The 19,703-nt window shown below is 40.2% G+C and overlaps 1 protein-coding gene across 1 annotated transcript in view; it reads right to left on the bottom strand.

The window, feature by feature from the left end:
- grm4 (glutamate receptor, metabotropic 4) overlaps positions 1–19,703 on the bottom strand; it is a gene marked incomplete at both ends in the record, with an annotated part of 61,932 nt that overhangs the window by 9,440 nt on the left and 32,789 nt on the right. Inside the window, 3 exons of the mRNA XM_079157103.1 lie at positions 1,656–2,591; positions 3,806–3,942; positions 12,026–12,226. Of these exons, the coding sequence (XP_079013229.1) occupies positions 1,656–2,591; positions 3,806–3,942; positions 12,026–12,226 (1,274 nt within the window). The remainder of the gene's footprint in view (positions 1–1,655; positions 2,592–3,805; positions 3,943–12,025; positions 12,227–19,703) is intronic.

Raw genomic sequence — 19,703 nt, 5'->3', positions numbered from 1 at the left:
GTCTCTCTCGAGCTCTTTCCCACAAAGGTAACCATCACAGCCAGTTTTCAAGGCCAGCGTTTTGATGCATTGTTTGCTTTAATCCCTAAAGGGAGGAGGTACGGATTAATTTGTTGCATCTGTCAGACCCATGCTGGCACCACTGATATTGTCCATGCCAGTTTGAGGATTTTCCCCTCACCGCTGTCCTCCCTTGTAGCGACTGAGCCCGTTTTGTTGCTCTGCCAAAATACCTCTTTCAACTGGATCTACACATTTCTACTGTCATTGTTTTACCCCTTTGGCTCCATACCCAGACTGTCTCCACTGAATGCGAGTTCCAAGCCCAGCCTCCATTTCCATGCCTCTTTTGGATCCCACTTGACCTGTAGCCTCCCCGAGTTCCTACTGGATGTGATCCAGGTCCACGGTTCACGAGGTCAGGCACATCGATTTGACACGGGAATACGAGTGTGAGCTTGTCTTTGTGTCAACAGCTCAGGGGTCTCTAATGCACTGTGGCATATAGACATCACGTATACGTGAGTCATAGACGTGCATGCCATTATCAGAGAATGCACTTACAAAACTCTGTGTCCTCATTCGGTATGTTGTTAGTACATTTGAAACATGAGGCTTCTGCATGACATCCTGTGACATTGCTCTGGTCATCAAACAAAGGCAGAGTGAAGTATACAAATAAGAAACAGAACATTGGAGGTCTGCCTGGGACTGAAAGACACATGTAAACATTGCTGATTAAAAAAGTAAAAAGAAGTTGACTTATGTGCAGTAGTGGAAGAACTACTTATAACTTTAAATAATGGAGTATTTTCAAATTGTGGTATTACTACTTATATAAATCTGACAATCAACTTTTTAAGCAAGTACAAGTACAGAAGTATTAACAGCAGGATGTACTTTCTACTAGTTAATGTACTGAGTATTAAAGTAAAAACACTCATACAATACCAAACCCCCTGACAAAGGTATATTATATATTATATTATTAGATAATTTCTATTTATCCATCAGCATGTAAACATGTAACTGACCTAATTATAAGTGCCTACTATACTGTTGGGTAGTTTAATCCAACAGTTCCCAATCTGTGGTTTAAGATCCCCACAAGAGGTCATCAGACAAATGTGACCGGTCAAGAGGAAAGCAGAAAATAAAACAAGGATGTGAGTACTGGTTTTATCTTTGACAATGCTTCAAAATTTACTTGTTGATCATGTTTTTTTATGCAAAATACATCCTGCAAAGTAACTAGTAATTATAAATGTCAAAGAAATGTAGTGGAATTAAAAGTACACTGTTCTCTGAACTTGTAGTCAAGTAAAGGTATAAAGAAGAACTAAATGGAAAATGCAAGTACCTCAACATTGTACTTTAGTACAGTACTTGGGTTGATGTAGTTAATTAATTACTTTCCACCAATGGTGTTGTGTATTTCTTCTTTATCTGCAGCTGCACTCTCCTGCATTAATGTTCCAAACATTCTTGTGAACAAACCAAGAAGAAGCAGGAAGCAAAGAAAGAATTTGACATAGAAATAAAAAAGGCAACCTAATAGGTTTGGTATTAAAGAAGCTTTTGTGTGCCTGTGATGATTACCCTTTAAAGTACTTCTATGAGTTAGAAAAAAACTACAGGAATAGTCGCACGCTTACCTTTTCCGTGGACTGTGAAGTGCCAAAGAAGATTGGGATGAATGCCAGCCAAATAATGCAGGTGGTGTACATGGTAAAACCAATGGGTTTGGCTTCATTGAATGTCTCCGGCACTCCTCTGGTTTTTATGGCGTAGACCGTACAGGTGACCATGAGCAGCATGCTGTAGCCCAGCAGGCAGATGAGAGACAGATCAGAGATGTCACACTTGAGCACACCGCGAGCCATCACCGGGTTAGAGGTCCTCTGGTCCTCGTAGTCAATAATGGCCTTGGAGGGGTCCACGCCAAACCAGATGCACACCCCAAGCAGCTGCACTGAGGCCAGGGTGAACGTGATGGCCAGCTGGGAGGCTGGAGAAATTAACCTGGGTGCACTGACAGACATGGAACCCTGCTCAAAGATGCGGTAAATACGATTGGTTTTGGTGAGCAGGGCGGCGTAACTAATGCTCATGCCCAGACCCAAGAAGATCCTCCGGAGGGAGCAAATTCCCACATCAGGGGTAGAAATCATCAGGAATGTTGTGGCATAACAGAGGAAGATGCCAGTTAGCAGCACGTAGCTCAGCTCTCGGCCTGATGCTTTCACAATGGGGGTGTCGTTGTAGCGGACGAACGTGACCACCACGAACACAGTGGCCATGATGCCAAAGACAGCAATAAGCACGGGAAAGACTGCCCATGGAGAGCTCCACTCCAGCTTAACAATGGGGATTGGAACACAGCCGGTGTGATTCACGTTGGGCCGCAAATCAAAGCGACACATCTTACACGTGTAGGTGTCTGCCTGGTACTGATAGCCATCACAGCGCTCACAGTGCCAACAGCAAGGCATGCCCTTCACAATCTTCTTGCGCTCGCCGGCCTGACAGGGATGACTGCAGATTGAGGAAGGGATCTGACGGACACCGCCGGGCCACTGCATCGTACGAACCTGCGAAGGAGGCAAGGGGACACAGACAGACATTAATGGATGGAGAGAAAGATAGAAGAGGGGAGATTTGTAGAGAGCGAAAGTGTTCATATCCTTTAAAATGTTGTCATGTAGAGAAAGTGATGCTGTATTGATCCCCCCCCCCCCCCCAAAAAAAGATCCCTAGCACACCTGAAGGTCAAGGAAAATCTAACCGGTGGCTACTTGCTGTGTGGGTGTTTGAACCTGGCCCCGAAGTACCATTCTGTATGCTCCCATGATGCTTGGTTTTATGTATTTATTTGGGTGTGGGGTGGGAAAGGGCAAACTCGGGGTTAAATGTCTTCCAGTTGGAGGTCAAATTATCCAAAAGGTAAGACACAAGAGGAAACTGCAGGCCTGCAGGGAACTGACAGTGTCTCTCTTTGGTAAATTGTTGTTTGAGTTCAAAAACTTCAATACTCTGCCGTCTATGATCAGAAGAAAAATAGATTAATTCCGTTTCAGGATACTACCCCCCTTGTGGATTTTCCTCCTTTACAAGCATACTTGTACAGATAAATTAAATACGTAATTTCAAACGTGTCCGCTCTCTTTGATGTGTTATGTTATCAATTTTATTCAATTGTGGCTGTTCATTCAAAGCCGGTAAATGTGTCTCTAAATGTGCATTTAATTAAGAACTCAAAGAACACTAATTAAATACGGCTTTAAGAGTCAGAACTGGCGCCTTCCACAGTAGGTGCCCACCACAAACGTTGCTTTTTCACATGATGTTGAAAGAGGTAAAGAAGGCAAAGCTCCTCTCAAGCTGCTTCATTTGTTCAATTCTACTGTCTTCTGGCTGCCCAAGGCTTCCTCTTCATTTTGTCAAAACATAATTTGTTTGGTTCCTTTATGTAATTTACGGTTATAATACCGTTACTTCATCACACCCTCTGCCCACAGTATTGTTTTTTTGGAAGTCAGTGATGCCGTCTGGAGAGATGATATTAAATATGTCTATCCTTAAGCTCTCATGGCTTTCTTTTCATCACAGTCCGCTCCGTTAATCATTTAAAGCGCCCTCTGGATATTTACACCTTTGAAGATGGCACGAAGCGCTATCAAATGGTTTGGGAGGAGTCAGTGAGCAAACACGCAGCTGCAGAGCTGGAGAAAACAGTTTTTCAGCGAAGGACTTTAACAGCAAACACTAGCACAAACAAAACAGGAATGGAAAAGGCGACGCTTACGTTGAGATGGAGTTGATCCGTCCAGTGGCCTATTATTTTGTATTCGGCTGTTTGGTTTCTGATCTGGTATTGGTAGATCTCGTATCGTCCAGGAGCGTCTCCATTTTCATTAAAGAGCACTGGGTTTCCAGCAATGCCTAAATGAGAGAACAATCATCGTCATCATCATCATCATTTACTTCACATCATTGAGTTTCGTTCTGTGTAGTGAGCGTGAATCTTTGAGAGCAAACTAATGTGTTGTCATTGATACTACGGTTATTATTCCACTAAATTAGAAAGAAAAATTATGCTAAACTATTTTATTTTCTCTCTCATTTGGCAAGATGGCTGAGAACATATTGACACTGTGTCCTAATGAGAACATCCCGCATAGACACAAGGAATTATGTTGCTTTTGGACAGTTTGAGTGCATATGATTCATTTTCATTGCCAACTTGCAGAGCTCAGCTATGTTACGATGTGGAAACGTGAGGGTGGGGCTATTAATTATTGTCATCAAGTCCGGGTTCATGTTTTGAAATCACCACCCGTATCTCAGATTTGATCTGTGATTCAAATAATAATAGTTTTTCTCTTTGAGAACTGTTTGTTCCCTCTGGGTGGATGATTGTTGGAGAAAAAATCATCCACCCAGAGCTTTGAAGGTGGGATTGAGAATGACGACATAATCTTTCTAAACAGGTAACTATCAGCCTAGTTACCTCCATGAAAAATGGGTCATAAAGTCATAAAAATGTGTACCGCTCCTACTCATCGCTACCACAGCTTCTGTGTTGAATGAAATTGATGTCAACAGATAAATCAATTGTCACCTATTGGACAAAGAAGAAGCAAAACAAAACATCCCCCCTCATAAACAGAAATCAAAAAGACAGTTAAATCTGATTATCAAATTAGATCATACAGAATACTGTGGTTGCAAATTACAAATATTGTAGAAGGAAAGCAGCGTTGTTAAAAAATGTCATTGAAGATAATCATAGGTTTTAAATCAACAATATCTGGCGTTGAACTGCAGAAGAGCCCCCAAACACACACACACACACACACACCACTCATGTGTCCCCCTCCTTGTTATAACAATGTATTCTATTCCTGTGTGCCGTTTTTTTTGCATCACAGAGAAAAGCCCACCACAGATTTCTCTGTAACTAGGCGAACCCCACTTCCAGTAAAGCGATCCATTTAATAATGGTAGAACGTGGAAAGGTTCTCCTTCGAGGGAGAAGAAAGGAACTTCATTGTCGAATTGCTTTTCACATCAACTTTAACAAAACCTCTATACCTTCAAACACTGATGAAAGCAGCTTTATTAATAAGTAAGAACAAAAAGTTTAACGTGGCCAATTGCTGCTGATGGATTTCTGCTGATGAGAATTTTTTTTTTTCTGTTCTTGCTTTTTGTTTCGAGGTAGAAGGATGCAGCGGCCTAATCCATATCTCGATGAGTCAGCCCCGCTGGATTACAGCGTTACTGTTTCACTCAGCCTCGCATCTGGGACAATGCCGCCCACATCACAAAGCGGTGAGTGATCATGGGAGGATTACAGTGACTTTATAAAGCAGAGAGGCAATATGTTTACATCAAAATATTAAACACATCAACACTATTTGTAAGCCGTCATATTTTCTATCAGATTTGAGTTGTGCAAAGCTTTTTTTCTTTTTGCTCTCTTTCACCATTTCCTGTGCTTTTAAAAGCGCTTTGACACGCTGTCACGATTCGGGTTATGTGCTCGAGCCTGTAAGTGCTCACATGGACACTGAGAGAGGAAAATGGACCCTAAACACCACCATGGTGGTTACTGTATGATTATACTGTATATAATAGCTTTATGGGTCTTTTTTGTCATGCTTGCTTTTCAAATCCAGACCTTTCATAGATTGACAGCTCTCTCTCTCTCTCTCTCTCTCTCTCTCTCTCTCTCTCTCTCTCTCTACTGCTGTTATTTGTTTGTTGTATTTTTGTAGTAAGAGTTTAAAGGCCTAATCTTTATTTTCGGACCACAGAAGTTACAGGTATATGTGCATATGTAATGTAAGAGGTTGACCGGTGTGTCTGTTTTTTCTTAATTGTTCATTTGTTACAGGTTGTTGAAGACTGTTGTTCAAACACCGCTCATATCATGAGAGCTGCTGCTGTGTTACATCAGGTGTCGGAAATGTCTTTCCTGCGATAAGCAATCTTCATTACATGTACGTATGTCTGACAGTAATGACAGCAGTATAAAATAAATCAGTGAGGTAATCACCAACAGCAGCAATAACAACCAGAAATTGAATACAGGATGTATCACGCTGTTGGAATCATTTCCAGGAAGCGTAGCTTAAAAATAAAACAATGTCCCCAAATATTACACTTAGTAGTTATCAAATACGCATTACTTCTTTACCAATTTGGTGTTTTCAGCTGTAGTCTGTGTGTGTGAAATCAAAATAACTTTGTATTGAAAATGTGTGTTCATTTATCTTAACACAACAGATTGAGATGGTTTTATGTGAGGACAGACAAAAAAGTAGAATAGCTCTCTTTAATGCAACTTTCATATTTGAACACACCAGAAATAGTCGGACGGTATTGTGTGCTGGCACAGAACATCATACAGCTCCTGTGGTACTCAGAATGGTAAAACAAATGGAGAAGACTAATCTGGCTTCTTTGTCCACAGCAATGAATTGACCGTTTAAGGAACTATGGGGAAATACTGCCCCGGGTCGCTGTCATTGTTCCGGAGACAGTGGCGTTGTCCTCTTCATTAGGAGCGAAGACAGCGGTGAATTTTGGGGCATATGGTCAATGTTTTTTGTTGCAGATGAGGAATTAGGCCTGTCATGTGGCACAAATTGCTTGTCTAAACAGTCCTCTCACTAGTCAGGGGCATAATGAGTTCCACAGAGGCTTCTGCCACCGCTGCATTGTGCTGTGCACTAATGTGACAGCGGAGCCCGGGTTCGCACAGGCGGGTACCGCAGCACTCGTCTCCTCTCAAAGAAACGTTGGGGTTAATGAGGTGCTAGTGATTATATGTAATATTTAATGATTGTTGTATTGCCCCACCCCCTCTCTCTCCATTTCTCTCCCTCTCTCTTCCACACACCTGAAGAATTACCTGACTGTGATCATTAATCCAACCGGTGCTTGTTCCGCATGGATGCACAACCGGGACACCTTAGTGAATGACGGCACAGCTTGCTGCCCTCTACTCGGTCATTAACTCTTAATGACTTGTATGCAGGCAAGTCATGCAGAATTGACTACAGATACACTTCACCCACACACATAGGGGTGTGTCTTTCCTGCTGCTTCATCACTGTCAATACATTTGCATGATTCCTCAATCACAAGCTTCTGCTATATACAAGTGCTCTCTAACTGGGCGAACCATACATGACATGAGGTGAATTCAGCGCAATAATCTGGACATTTCCACAGCGCTAATTTCATCAATTTGCTGCTCATAGTTTCTCCTTACTGTAGATGTTTCATTTTCAAAGCCTGATGGGAACGGGATGATTTACACTCATTAATTCACATGATGGATTTCAATGTGAAACATCCGTGCAGGAGGCGTTGAGTTTAATTGATGGTAACTTAACGATGAAAAGAGTATTTTTGCTACAGAAAAAAAACTCAGTGCAGTTAATATGAGATGGAGTAGTGAAGTCGAAATGCACATTGTCCTACGACGACTACGTAAAGATAGATGAGTGCTCCTTTAATTTTCCAAGATAAATTTAAAGTTCTGCGATACAACTTTGTGCCACGTGAAAACGATGTCTAACTGAAACGGCAGCCCTACAGACTAGTTGTCTGTATCTGCTGGAGGAGGAGATGTGAAGCAAGGGTTGAGGAGGTGACGCGTTATGGTCGTATGCTTTAATAGCATTTTAAAACGAGGGGAGGATCACAAAACAGGGAGTTGCTACAAATAAAACATAAATATGATGAACTCCTATAAAACTGGAAAATAAAGGCCTACCTCTTATATAAGTGAGCCTTTTTTTAAAATAAAGTCCGGGTTCTCTCTTCTGTTGAGCAAAGTCATGGCCTTAGCCACTATTTGAGAATTTACAGGACTTATCTATATCTTTTTTGGCAATTGCACATCTTACAGTGTGTGTCCGACCGGTTTTAGGATACTACACTATGATGAATGAGCTTTGTATCTATTGCTGTCCATTCTTATCATGTTGAGATGCTGATAGTCACATTTTTGTGAATAACAGGCCTGGGTGTCATGCAAGGGAAAGAAAAACGTCAAAAAGATATTTTCTCTACCAGAAGCATCTTCTTAGTTGCACAACAATAAAGACTTTGCACATACTCGAGGTGAGAGAGAGGTAGGTGTGCAGCGGTGGGAAACCCTCAGATCTCGACTTTATTCCACGCTCAAAACAGCTGTCCCTCGTGAGAATGACGGCGGAAAGGCCACAGCTTTTCAGTCTGCGGCAGAGCAAAAGCACTTTTCCCTGACGTGATAGCAAGAGACATGAAACACTGATGAGAAGCTTCATTCAATTGCGGCTTATTGAAGTCTGAGCAACTCCTCGACACATCGAATGCCGAGGTGGGAACAAGAGAGAAGGAAGCTCTGAAGACAGTCAAACAATGCACAGAGACTGGCGGTGTTTGATTCTTCTGCTTTATCGGCTGCTGCTGAGTGAGCAAACGAGCACTTGAAAAGTTGAGGATTTAGAATTAAGCTACAACTTTAGAGACATCCAGTGGTGGAAGAAGTATTCAGATCCTTTATCTAAGTCCCAATACTACCACCACACTGTGAAAGTCCTGCATTCAAAATATTACTTAAGTAAAAGTATTATCAGCAAAACATACTTAAAGTAAAATAACTCATTATGCAGTAAAATGGTCAGTGTTTTACGATTATACATTATGTTTTTGGATTAATATCACTAGTGCCTCAATGTGTATGCTGCGTTCTTACTGCTGTAGATGTTTACGGTTGACCTCATTTTAGGTAAGGTTGACTCCTTTATTCATCGTTGGGTCTAAACCAGTGGTTCTCAACTGGTCTGGCTGCGGGACCCACCATCACTCTAAGGGGTGATGGTGGGTGATGATAAGCCACGACCCAAATCGAGGAAAATGTTCAACTTCTCAAATGTATTTAATGAAAAGATGGTTGCAGTTTGAACCTGAGATGAAAATGTCTTCTGCAGTCGTAGTAGTCGGGAGCTCTCTTGTGCAGAGAAATTGTTCCTGTCAGTCCCCGTCCCACACATGTTAAGGAGTGTGAATAGATGGCACTCTGCTGCATAAAAAAATCCCCTTCAAAATAAAAAAAAAACACAGGCAAGACCCACCAGTTGAGAATCACTGGTCTAAACCACAGCAATGATCATATGTTTGTAGCAGCGATGTCCTGTGAGCACCACGCACCTCTGAAAGAAAAACAGCCCTGTTTTAGCTTGTTGCCGATGCATTTTCCAGGTAATCAAAGCAGGCGTTTAATTAATTTCCTTAGGTTAAGAAGTAGGATAATGTACTCCATAAATGAACTCATTCAGCAGAAAAAATAAATAAATCAAATGTGCTGATACATGGTTTTCACTGGATGGGAAGGGTATGAAGGATTGTAATCTCAAAAGCAACTCAAGTTTTGAGATAAATGTACAATATTTGCCTCAGAGATGTGTTGGAGTAGAAGGATAAAGTTGCATAAAATGGAAAGTACAAGTACCTAGAATTTACTGTATAGCATTTGAGTAAATGTACTTACATATAAAGGCTCTTGAGAAAGCACACAGATAATCCCAGACTACTGAAAATATCCCAGCGGAGCCAATGCTTCTGTCAGATTACTTTTCATCTTTTCTAAAAGGTTATCTGTCACGAGCTAGCTTACTGTGTCCCCTGTTGAGACCCCTGACAGCCCACTGAGATATTAAAGATAAATGGTTTTGTGAGCGTGCCAGGTGTATGGCCACTGTGAGCACCTTTGGTTTAAAAAGAAATACAAAAAAAAATAGCTCTTTGGCATTTGACCTTTATCAACAGAGTTTCATTACGTATTCAACCTAAGACACAATGCATTTGCTGTGGATATAGTCTAACTGGACTCTTGAGGGCTGTGCAGCTTCTGCAGAGGAAGAAATGTGAATTATTTTTAGCAGATGTCCACTAAAACTGCTGACAATAAACAGAAATGTGTAACAATAGATTCTTGCTGGCTCAGCCTCAAGAATGACTCATCACAATAACAAAAAAATGACCTACTTTTACATGCATTTCTTGCGATTGCCATTCGTTTGTCAGAAAAAAGGGATGATTGCCCTGCGTGTTTACTGGTGCATTACATAATAACACCACAACACAGAGAGATTTATATTTTCTTCAAAAAATAGAATTCACAATCCAGCAAGTCCAATATCAGCAGGCTATTTTATGTATCTGGACAAGTTCAACATAATGAAGCGTGCTGATGCAGTTGTATGGAGTGTGCAGCCTCTCTGCTCAGATCAAAGCTCAAAGGGATCTACTGCACTGGAGCTTTATGTCCCTGCTAGGATGGGCACTTTAGAACAAGGCACCACTCAGTCCTCATTCTGCATTTAATATTGAATGAATGTGGATTCCTGTGATGGATGCAATTCCAATCTACACATTTAAATTAGATAGCGATTTCAATTCTTGCATCAAATACCCGGTGCTCTTGTAATATCTGTATTGTTTACTATTTTGAATATTGAATCCCTTATGTGCTAACTGTATGTACTTTTTTATTTACTTATTGATTCTATTATTTTTTGCAATATCTTGTTTTAGTTGGTCCAAAACTCCAAACACTCCTTGCAGAAGAAATCAAACGTCAGTGCTAAAAGGGAGGGAAAAAAGCGGCCATGTTTCCCCAGAGTGGTTGCAAACTCTGAACTTGTGCCAGGCTCAGTCGTGTAAAAACAAAATGATATATAGATGGAATAAAACATTTTATACTGTGTATGCGAATTGAAAATCAGCTTCGTAGACAGTATAAACCTAATTTATCTAGACAGAGACCATCAGAAACAGCAGCTTTGTCTGGGAAAAAGAGACGCTTTTTTACAACAGATAATGAGAACCAGTGAACCCAACATACTGCCTGTTGTGAACAACAGCCCATCAGTTGTTTTTCTCCCGTACGCTATTGGATTCTCAGCAGCTCGGTTGGTGAAGGTGGAGGTTAAGGGCATCTGAATGGTTGTTGTTGTCGAAGACGAGTACTTACTTTTTCTACCTGATTTACTCAGAGGCTTCACTTTGATCTGAACAAATGTTGAGTATCATGTGGAAGGGAGGTTTGTTTGGACTTTAAGAAAATTCCCATATACTCAGTATAATACACACACACACACACACTGATCTTTTGAGACGCAATAGCTTTCAAAATCGCCCATTCAATATTTTTACAGAAATACTTTCTTTTACTTGTCAGATATGAATTAAACATTAAATTGACATTTTACCAATGCAACAAGTAGATATTAGAATGACAAATTAGCTTGAAGAGCAGGAGTTCTAGTGAATAATTTATCTGTACAAACACTGAATACTCAAGTCTCTGAGACAGAATTTTAATTGTCTTAAACTGCTTCAGTGTCTATATAATGAAACTAAGGACCACTGCTCTTTTTGTCAAAGCAGTTAATTATTAATATGTCAGTCATGACTGTGAACTTGACTGATAGCGGGGTATAATGTAAGGCTACATGGAGGAAATGGAAAATGGTTCATGAGACAGCATAAAGTAACTACGGTGCTGGTTTGTGACACATGAGATGTTGATGACGTCTACGTGGAGAAAATGTTTGTCTGATTGTGCCAGAGATGCTTTACAACACCCTCAAGGTAACGTAAAGCGCATTAAATACATTAGGTTGTAATTGTACGATGGTTCGAAATGGTATTTTGCGAGGTAAACTGAGATGGTGAACGTGATAAATGCTTAACAAGCACATGTTAGCATTTTTAGTGTAATGCCTATAGTGCAGCATAACAGGAAGGCTAACGTGGCTGCAGACTCTTACTCTTGTTTTCCCATCATGGTAAAACATTTAAGACCTGATTTTGAGCCACCTTGATTATCAACTGTACAATCCGCTGTATCATTAATGTATGACCACAAACTAAACTGACTTGAGTGCCTTAAAAAGCTCAGGTAACAATGCCTCTTGAGTTGAGACAAACATGCACTCCACTATCAATAAATGTGACTGACCTGCAAAGTTTAGACGGCGGATGTGCTTCAGCAGATGAGTGCCATTGATGGGATCCATTTTAGCGCAGAGGCCCACCTTCCCTGGGCAGAGCTCCTGGTGCATACTGTGCAGGGCGTGAGCCATCGAATAGACGGCATCAATAACAAACTGCACCTTTCCTTCCTGCTCGTAGTTCGAGTCCTTTCCTATCCGCTCTTGATCTGGAAGACACGGAAAGTTGTAAGTTAGGCTTCTGCATTATTATACCGTATGTGTGCGGTTTTACAACTCGCCTACATGCAGTTAAATCATGGGTAATGCATCCTGTGTGGTCACTCGTTCAGCTCATAGTGAACCATGTCAAGTGTGAGGTTGAGTCCCACATTTGTATCCATGTAGTTCAACAAGCCAGAGGGGGAGACTGAAAAAGGATTTCACAAGTGTATTTGAAATACTCCCATCAGTAATTCTATCAGCCACATCATGCAATCAAGAAAAATGTGTTCACTCAAGGACTCAAGTGGTTTCAATGAACGGGTACAGCTTAAAGAATTATCTACTTGTGAGTTTGTCTCTGACCCTTGTTTGAAGTAGGCTGATGATGAATAGCATATTTAGTGCTTGTCCCAGACAGCTAATATCCATAATGGTAGCAAACATTTTTTTTTGAAGAGATCCATCTAGAAAGTCCATTATAGAATAACTTGAAGGTACTACTTGTGTTTTTTGTCACTAAAACCTATCTTTTCGACACTTCTACCCTCGCGTCACACCCACTTTGGAGAGCAGCTCAGAGAGCAGCTCAGGCTGGACAGGACAATTCTGTGCACTTGCAATGAGATGAACCTTTTAAATGGAGGGTGTGGCATCAGTCCAAAAGCAATGCTGTAGAAGAAAATGCATTGCTCCTCGGTGAGTCTTATTCTTTCTACGCTGAATGGGTCTTGCCTCTCGCAATTAGCTAGAAGGTAAATATCTGGACCGCTGCAGAGGAGCAAATCAATTCCAATATCTGGAGTGCAAGGTTTTCTCCTCCGGGAAATCTCATCAGTTAAAAAACAAAAACTCGTTCACGTCTCTCCAGCAGGAATACATGGATTTACCTCTGAGTGATTCTGTACACATTAGGACTCGGACCTACATGTCTATTCCATTAGCCATTACTCACAGTATATGCCTCATGCCATTTTTCAATAGCAACTTTAAAAAAATGGACAAATGTTCCATTGTGATCGAATCCTGACCTGCTTGACTGAGTGTCCAACTGTGAATTAAGTGAGTGAGGAATCAGAGAAACCAGGAAATGGAGACATCCATTCACAGGACAGGGGTAATTCCCATCATAGGCTCAATGTAATAACTTGTGATAGGAGTTCACTAATCCTGGCCCAGGGTGTTCCATAGGTTTTTGTGATTGTTAATTGCTGTGAGGAGGTGGGGCCTTAGAGGGAAATACAACATGCCAATCCCAACTTCTCCTTTCTCCTCACGAGCCTCAAATCGCAAAGCCGTCTCAATGCAACTCTGCTTCATGTGCAAAAGAGATTATTAAAAGCAGGTGTGTTCAGTTGAGATTAATAGTAGACTAATTACCAGGGATGAGCTAATGACAGAGCCGCGTACATTTATAAATATGCCAAATTAAATTATTAATTAAGCTTTGCAAGTTAATAAGCACACAGTGGGGAATGTGCTAGTTTCATTTTTTTAAATAAATGCTTTAATTGTGGGTGCAAAATTACCTGATGGTGTGTGGAGCTGTTTTCCATCATATTTAGCAAAACAATTTGAAATAGCTCCTATTGTGGTAAATAAGATATTTCATAAGCCTTTAGATGGATTACCATGAAATGTGGTAGAGATATCTATGGTGCCCAGAGGATGAATCCAATTGTGTTCAAAGTTGTTAATAATGTTGGTTTGACATTATAAATACGAACTTGATAGGATAATGTTTTGGAAAGCCAGAAAGCTTTTTTAAATTGACACTGTACAAAATACACGGCACAGCTATTTGACATAGTACAAAGTACAAAGTTGTACTTAATAGATCAGAAACAAGGCCAAAAAGAAAATTACAACTCGTTAAAAAATGTGTTTCTCTTTATTGGGGGATATTGTGAAAAATAAAAATGTGAACACAAATTGATGTGGGCTTAATCAGGGGCTAATGTAAGAAATACAAGGATGTCATTCTCTATTTATTGTTTTGCAAGGATTAAGTTACTCATTTTGGAAGTTATGAACCAAAATGTGTTGATTTCATCAAATGTAGTTTCTGCTTTTCCAGTCCTAATTATGGTACCTTCTTTGGGTATCGGCGATACTGAGTACAGATCTAATGATCTAATTTGTTTTTGGAAAAGTAGCAGGTCACAGACAGGCAGCAAAATACAGTAAAACCTTAAATTAAAATCTATGTTGTAAAGGAATGATTGATCTTGTTGAGTAAAACGTATACAGTGCCCAAATGCTGAATGGAACCATGTGACACCAGGAAAACACGGATTGTAAAAACATTGTAGCTGCTTTTTTATAATGACCATAATTACCCTTATTCCCTGCGGTGTGACATTAAGCGTTATTTCTATTGGTATAAGATATATTGAGTGTTCATGTGGAAATACTTTCACATTTTCTGGCTCAGAACCTTTGACAAATTATCAAATTTTTGTACATGTTAACAGCGTGATTCACTGTCAGTGTAGCCCAAGTTGATGTAAAGATTCATCTTTGTTCATGCTTCTGGTAAGGTTCTGGACATGTAGGTTCCAGCGATGCATTACCAAACATTTTGTGACAGATCAGTCATACTTTATGCAACATCTGTCCTCTTCAAGTGCAAGCAATTTTCAAAAGCCACTTCAATCTGAAAGAGTGCTATCCCCCGAATCAGCAAAGGTCTCCTTCTGTTAGCCATCTTTCACATCTTTAGCTCTTGCTTCAGATCAGAGGAGTTTTAATGCCCCCGATTATCTCATGAGCTTTTGAAATGCATGAATTATTGTTGGGGGTTACGGCTCAGTAATTAAGGGCCACAGGGCATTGATTGGACAGAGATTGTCACAGTTTGGCCTACATGCTTATGCCACGGGGGAATCTTGCGAGCCAGAATGGGAGTGAGAGTGATATTTCTCTTTCAGGCTTGGCAGGCCACCCACACTAACTTTGTGTTGTCTCTTCTCCATAAGACCATTTCCCTTTTCCCCCTCCGTCTCACTCTCTAGCTCCCTGCTCATTGGCATTTTGGCTCCCTCGCACACATTTTTCAGGCGGGCATTTTGCTTTCAGAGAAATCCATTAAGATTAAGCAGAAGTAAAATGTGAAGCAACGTGTGGGTGTCTTCCACTCTGAAGTGTCACACAAGACATTTTGTGACAGTGTGTGTGGGCTTAGACCTTTGACCATTTTTTCATCTTGCGATTGGCCAGAGGCCATCGGGTTCTTTCCTGCCAACACATTTGGGCTGCCTCTTAAATTAATCTGACACTGGCGCTGCGGCTGCTCTTCTTTATTTCATTATTTGGTTCATCTTACAATTTGACATTACGTTTTATATGAATTGACAGCTAAAGGTGCTCTTTGATTTTTAGGTCTTTTTAGGGTTGGGGTTTACAATTATTTTCATTATTGATTAATCTGTAAAAAAAAAAAAATTTATTAAAATGGATATTTATTGAGACTTTAAAATATCAAAAACAGTGAAAGATGTCAATCACAATGTCCTAGAACCAAAGATAACGTCTTCGTTACTTGTTTTTCCAATTAAAAGGCCAAAGATATTACATTTACACGGATCTAAAACAGAAAATAGCTTTATGTGAGAAGGAATCAGCAAATGTTTGGCTTTTTTTCTTCATGAATCGCAAACAAATAGTTTTCGATCAACTAAGTGAATAATCGATTGCACTTCTACTTTTGGGTAGTAAAAACTTACCTTTTTTAATTCCAAATTGGGTTTTAAAGAGTGCATGCTATTTTATAAATGTATAAATTACACCATTCATGTCTTAACAATACCTCTGGTCAGCACTGGTACGTAACGCCTGCAGGAAATACCCAAGATATTGCCCTCAAACACCTTAATTTTATGTTGTATTCATTTTCATCATACAAAAAAAAAATGCCCCATTTCTAACACAATGCATGGTGGGAAAGGCTCCAGCCTCCTGCAACCATGAACAGGATAAGCGGTTTAAGGAATAGATGCTTGGATGAAAAGGCAAAGCACATGCTTGGTTTATCTGCATTGCTGTGTTTCCTGCTGTGCCCACATCATTAATATGCAGGAGAAATAAGGAGCCTATGAGATAGGTCCCTGCTCTACCTCACCGCTCCTTTCCACATTAATCAATGTCAGTTTTACGTCTCCTTCATTCACATATAAAAGACAAGTCTCCCTTAGATTTTCCCCTAGTCACTCATGCCCTCCTTATCCTTTGATCTCGCTGAGCAGTCTAACTCTCTCAGGACACCGATAATTCTGCAGCACGCCCCATGTTGTTCTCTCACAGCTGCCTCCGACACTCGGCAAAGCTCCCCACCAGTGGAGAGGCACCGCGAGTGTCACACTTTGACCTCAAACAAATGCTGCAAGACTCTCCCTCCCCATGAAGCAGAGCCCATAGATATGTTTCACAGTTAAATGTCTGTAATGAGAACGGCATGACATAGACGAGCTCCTGACTGCATCGTGCAGGTACCTACCGCAATCTCTCCTGCTGTAGAGTGTTTACCATGTTAAGAGTCATAAAACTAACCCCTGCACCGAGGGTTTGTAATGAGTAAATTATGTAAAGTACATGAACATTTAGAGTGCAAAGATTTAGTCAAAACGTGTAATCATTGAAGGATCATTAACTCGTACATTAACTTTGACTGGGTATTTGAAGTCTTACAGCATTAGTGATCACTTCAGTCAATTATTTGGTTGAGTGCTCAAGATTTAGTTGCCATGTGTCTCATAATCAGTTTATTCAACATTGTGGCCGATATGTTCATTTTCCCTATTTGCAGTTTCATTCTTTTGTAATTAGTCTGATGTCGTCGTGGTGTTTTAATGCTTCTTATCTTGTTTACAAAACTGCTGATAAAACCCAAATCTAGTGAACCGCTTCACCTTTTCAAGCGGCCCATCTTTACTATACAAGATAGGTCTCGTGATATTTTATACTTCTCTCTCTTATTAAAGACCCTTGCCTTATTCTATTTTAGCATGTATGTATTTTCTATTCTCTCGGCTTATCAATATGTTTTAATGGTATCTAAATGTCATAATGTGTTTCTTGTGCGTCTTGATGCTTTTGATGTTTATTGTAAGGGGCTTTTATTTGCCTTGTTGCTGAAATGTGCTATATGAATAACCTTGCCTATGTAGCCAAAGTCTGATACTCTATATTTTAAATTGTATTGATCTTTGCCATAGCACTCCATAGTTATCTAAAAACTATTATAGAATTGTGAAATATGACTGCATATATGACAAAAAAAAAGTTGTACAACGCCTTTTGTGGCATACTGAGACTGAGCTACGCAAAGTCTGATTAATAGCCTCAAGCATCAGTTTGGGGCTGAAGACTACAAGTTTAAAAATGTAAAAATCTGGGCATGTGGACTTACCGTAGGAAGAAGAGAGCCTACAAGACCTCTGTCGCCTGCTCCTCATCTCAGCTCTTTGAGGCTCGTAGCCTGAGGCTACATTAGCCGCTACTAGTATAACTCCTCTAAATATCTGACTGAACAGTGGCATTGTTTGCTTCTATTTATCTACTATTTCATGACCTTTAAAACCTGGTGGGATGTGCATTAGTACATTTCACTGGAAAACTTGTTTTTCTACTTCACTGTTGTTATGAACTAATATAGATACTTGTAAATATTCCAGTAACCCTCTGTATTATGACTCCAGGGACAGATGCATGAAACTCTGTTTAAATCCAACACCAAAAGCTTATGCGTGCACAACAGAAATACCTTGTCCTCAAGCACAATGTAAGCCCCTGCATATGTTACACCTCAGTTATTGGGAAGATGTAAACACGTGTTTTGAGCGTTATCCAGAGTGCTGATGAGACGGCACGCTCATGAACCGTCACTGAAGCTCCCCAAGGAGCTCGCCGATGTTCTCGCCAGCACTCCCGCTGGCAGGTAACCAGGGGTCACTTCTTCCAATCTCTAGACTAACTCATCTATCAGCATTAGTGTATCCACCTGAGCGTTCCCCTACAGCACACATAAGCCTCTGTGTTCTCTCTTGTGCTTAGCGTTGGGACTGTGAAGACGTTGCCAGCAGTTGGTTTTGAAGCCCACCTCTTGAGTAAAAGTTGTAGTTTCTCTCCAGAGCATGTAGTGAGTCTGTACCGTTTCCGCATTACTGTGTTAGTTGTTTACCGTTTTGCCAAGATCTTCCTTTTTCAAATCATGAGTCTATAAATAAAAAAGCAACAAGACCCTCCTGAGTTTTGAATCTCTGCACAAGACTGCTTATCTCTTAATATTAGTCTTTATTATAGGCATCATTATAGCAAATACATGAGCGTAATGATCACTCCTACACTGTTATACTATTTTTAGCAATGTAAACGCATCTTCTAGAAGCTTGACTGACAAATATGTTTTATAGATAAACAATCAGATGGAAATGTGTGACGGAAGGGTCAAGGTTAACAGAAACATGGAGAACACATTACTGCCAGCTTGTGACATCTACATCTCATCCATTACTGGCGCATTCACCATTGTAAGGTAACGGAAGTCATTATGAAAGAAATATATGAACAAATGTCCTCTTATTTTCCTTCGTATACACAATTTGTTTTTTATTTTGTTCGTACATCAGCCACACGCCTCCGATTTATGATCATTCGGCACACCTGGGTAACAGAGAATTTGGACTGTTGTGCATCTGGAGTTGACTTCTCTTTTTTTCTCTTAACAGAAAATGAAGAAAAATTGAAGAGAAAATTGAAGAGAATGTTGCTGCGTGAGACTCAAAGTACACTCAGCTGCTAGTTTATTTGGTAGAACTAGCAAAAACAGCTGGAGTGTAATACATTATGATACAATTGATTGTGGATTTTTAAAAGCAGATATAAAAGCAATAGTTTGAAGCAAGTAAAAGCAAACTAACCGGCCAACACCCCCCCTTTCACTTATTACAGACTGTACAAACTGGGTAACTGATTAACTGAACATTCAAAAATCACAAATCAATCAATAAATCTAGATAACTGAACATCATTACCTAATGTTATTATGAGTTAATCACAGGCACACAGACATGTTCAGTGTGTGTAGGATGTAAAGTGGTGATGGCTGGTGGTAGCTGCACAGCCATAGGACACTGTCAAAACCCACTAACACATAACTATTGTTTGTCAAATGTCCGATCTGCGCCGGCCAAACTGAATAATCGGTCCTGACATGATGGTTGCAAGGTTCAGTTTTAAGAGAAAAACATTATCACATTATTTAATTGTTGTTTTGAATGCTGTAGATTGCGGTGCTGTGATTTGGATTGGGGTTTTCATTATCGACGTGTAGAAAGAAGAATGTTGCTGCACACATTCATGAATGCTGCTCTGGAATACAAACCATGAAAACATAAAAAAAAAAAAAACACATGTAATAACGCATGGGTGAACATACTGTTCGCATGGCATATCACGACATGTTCCTGTTTGTAGATACCAGTATCT

This window comes from Pholis gunnellus, assembly GCF_910591455.1.
Source record: "Pholis gunnellus genome assembly, chromosome: 3".
NCBI classification, from domain to species: domain Eukaryota; kingdom Metazoa; phylum Chordata; class Actinopteri; order Perciformes; family Pholidae; genus Pholis; species Pholis gunnellus.
This window is presented reverse-complemented; position numbering and strand designations above follow the sequence as displayed.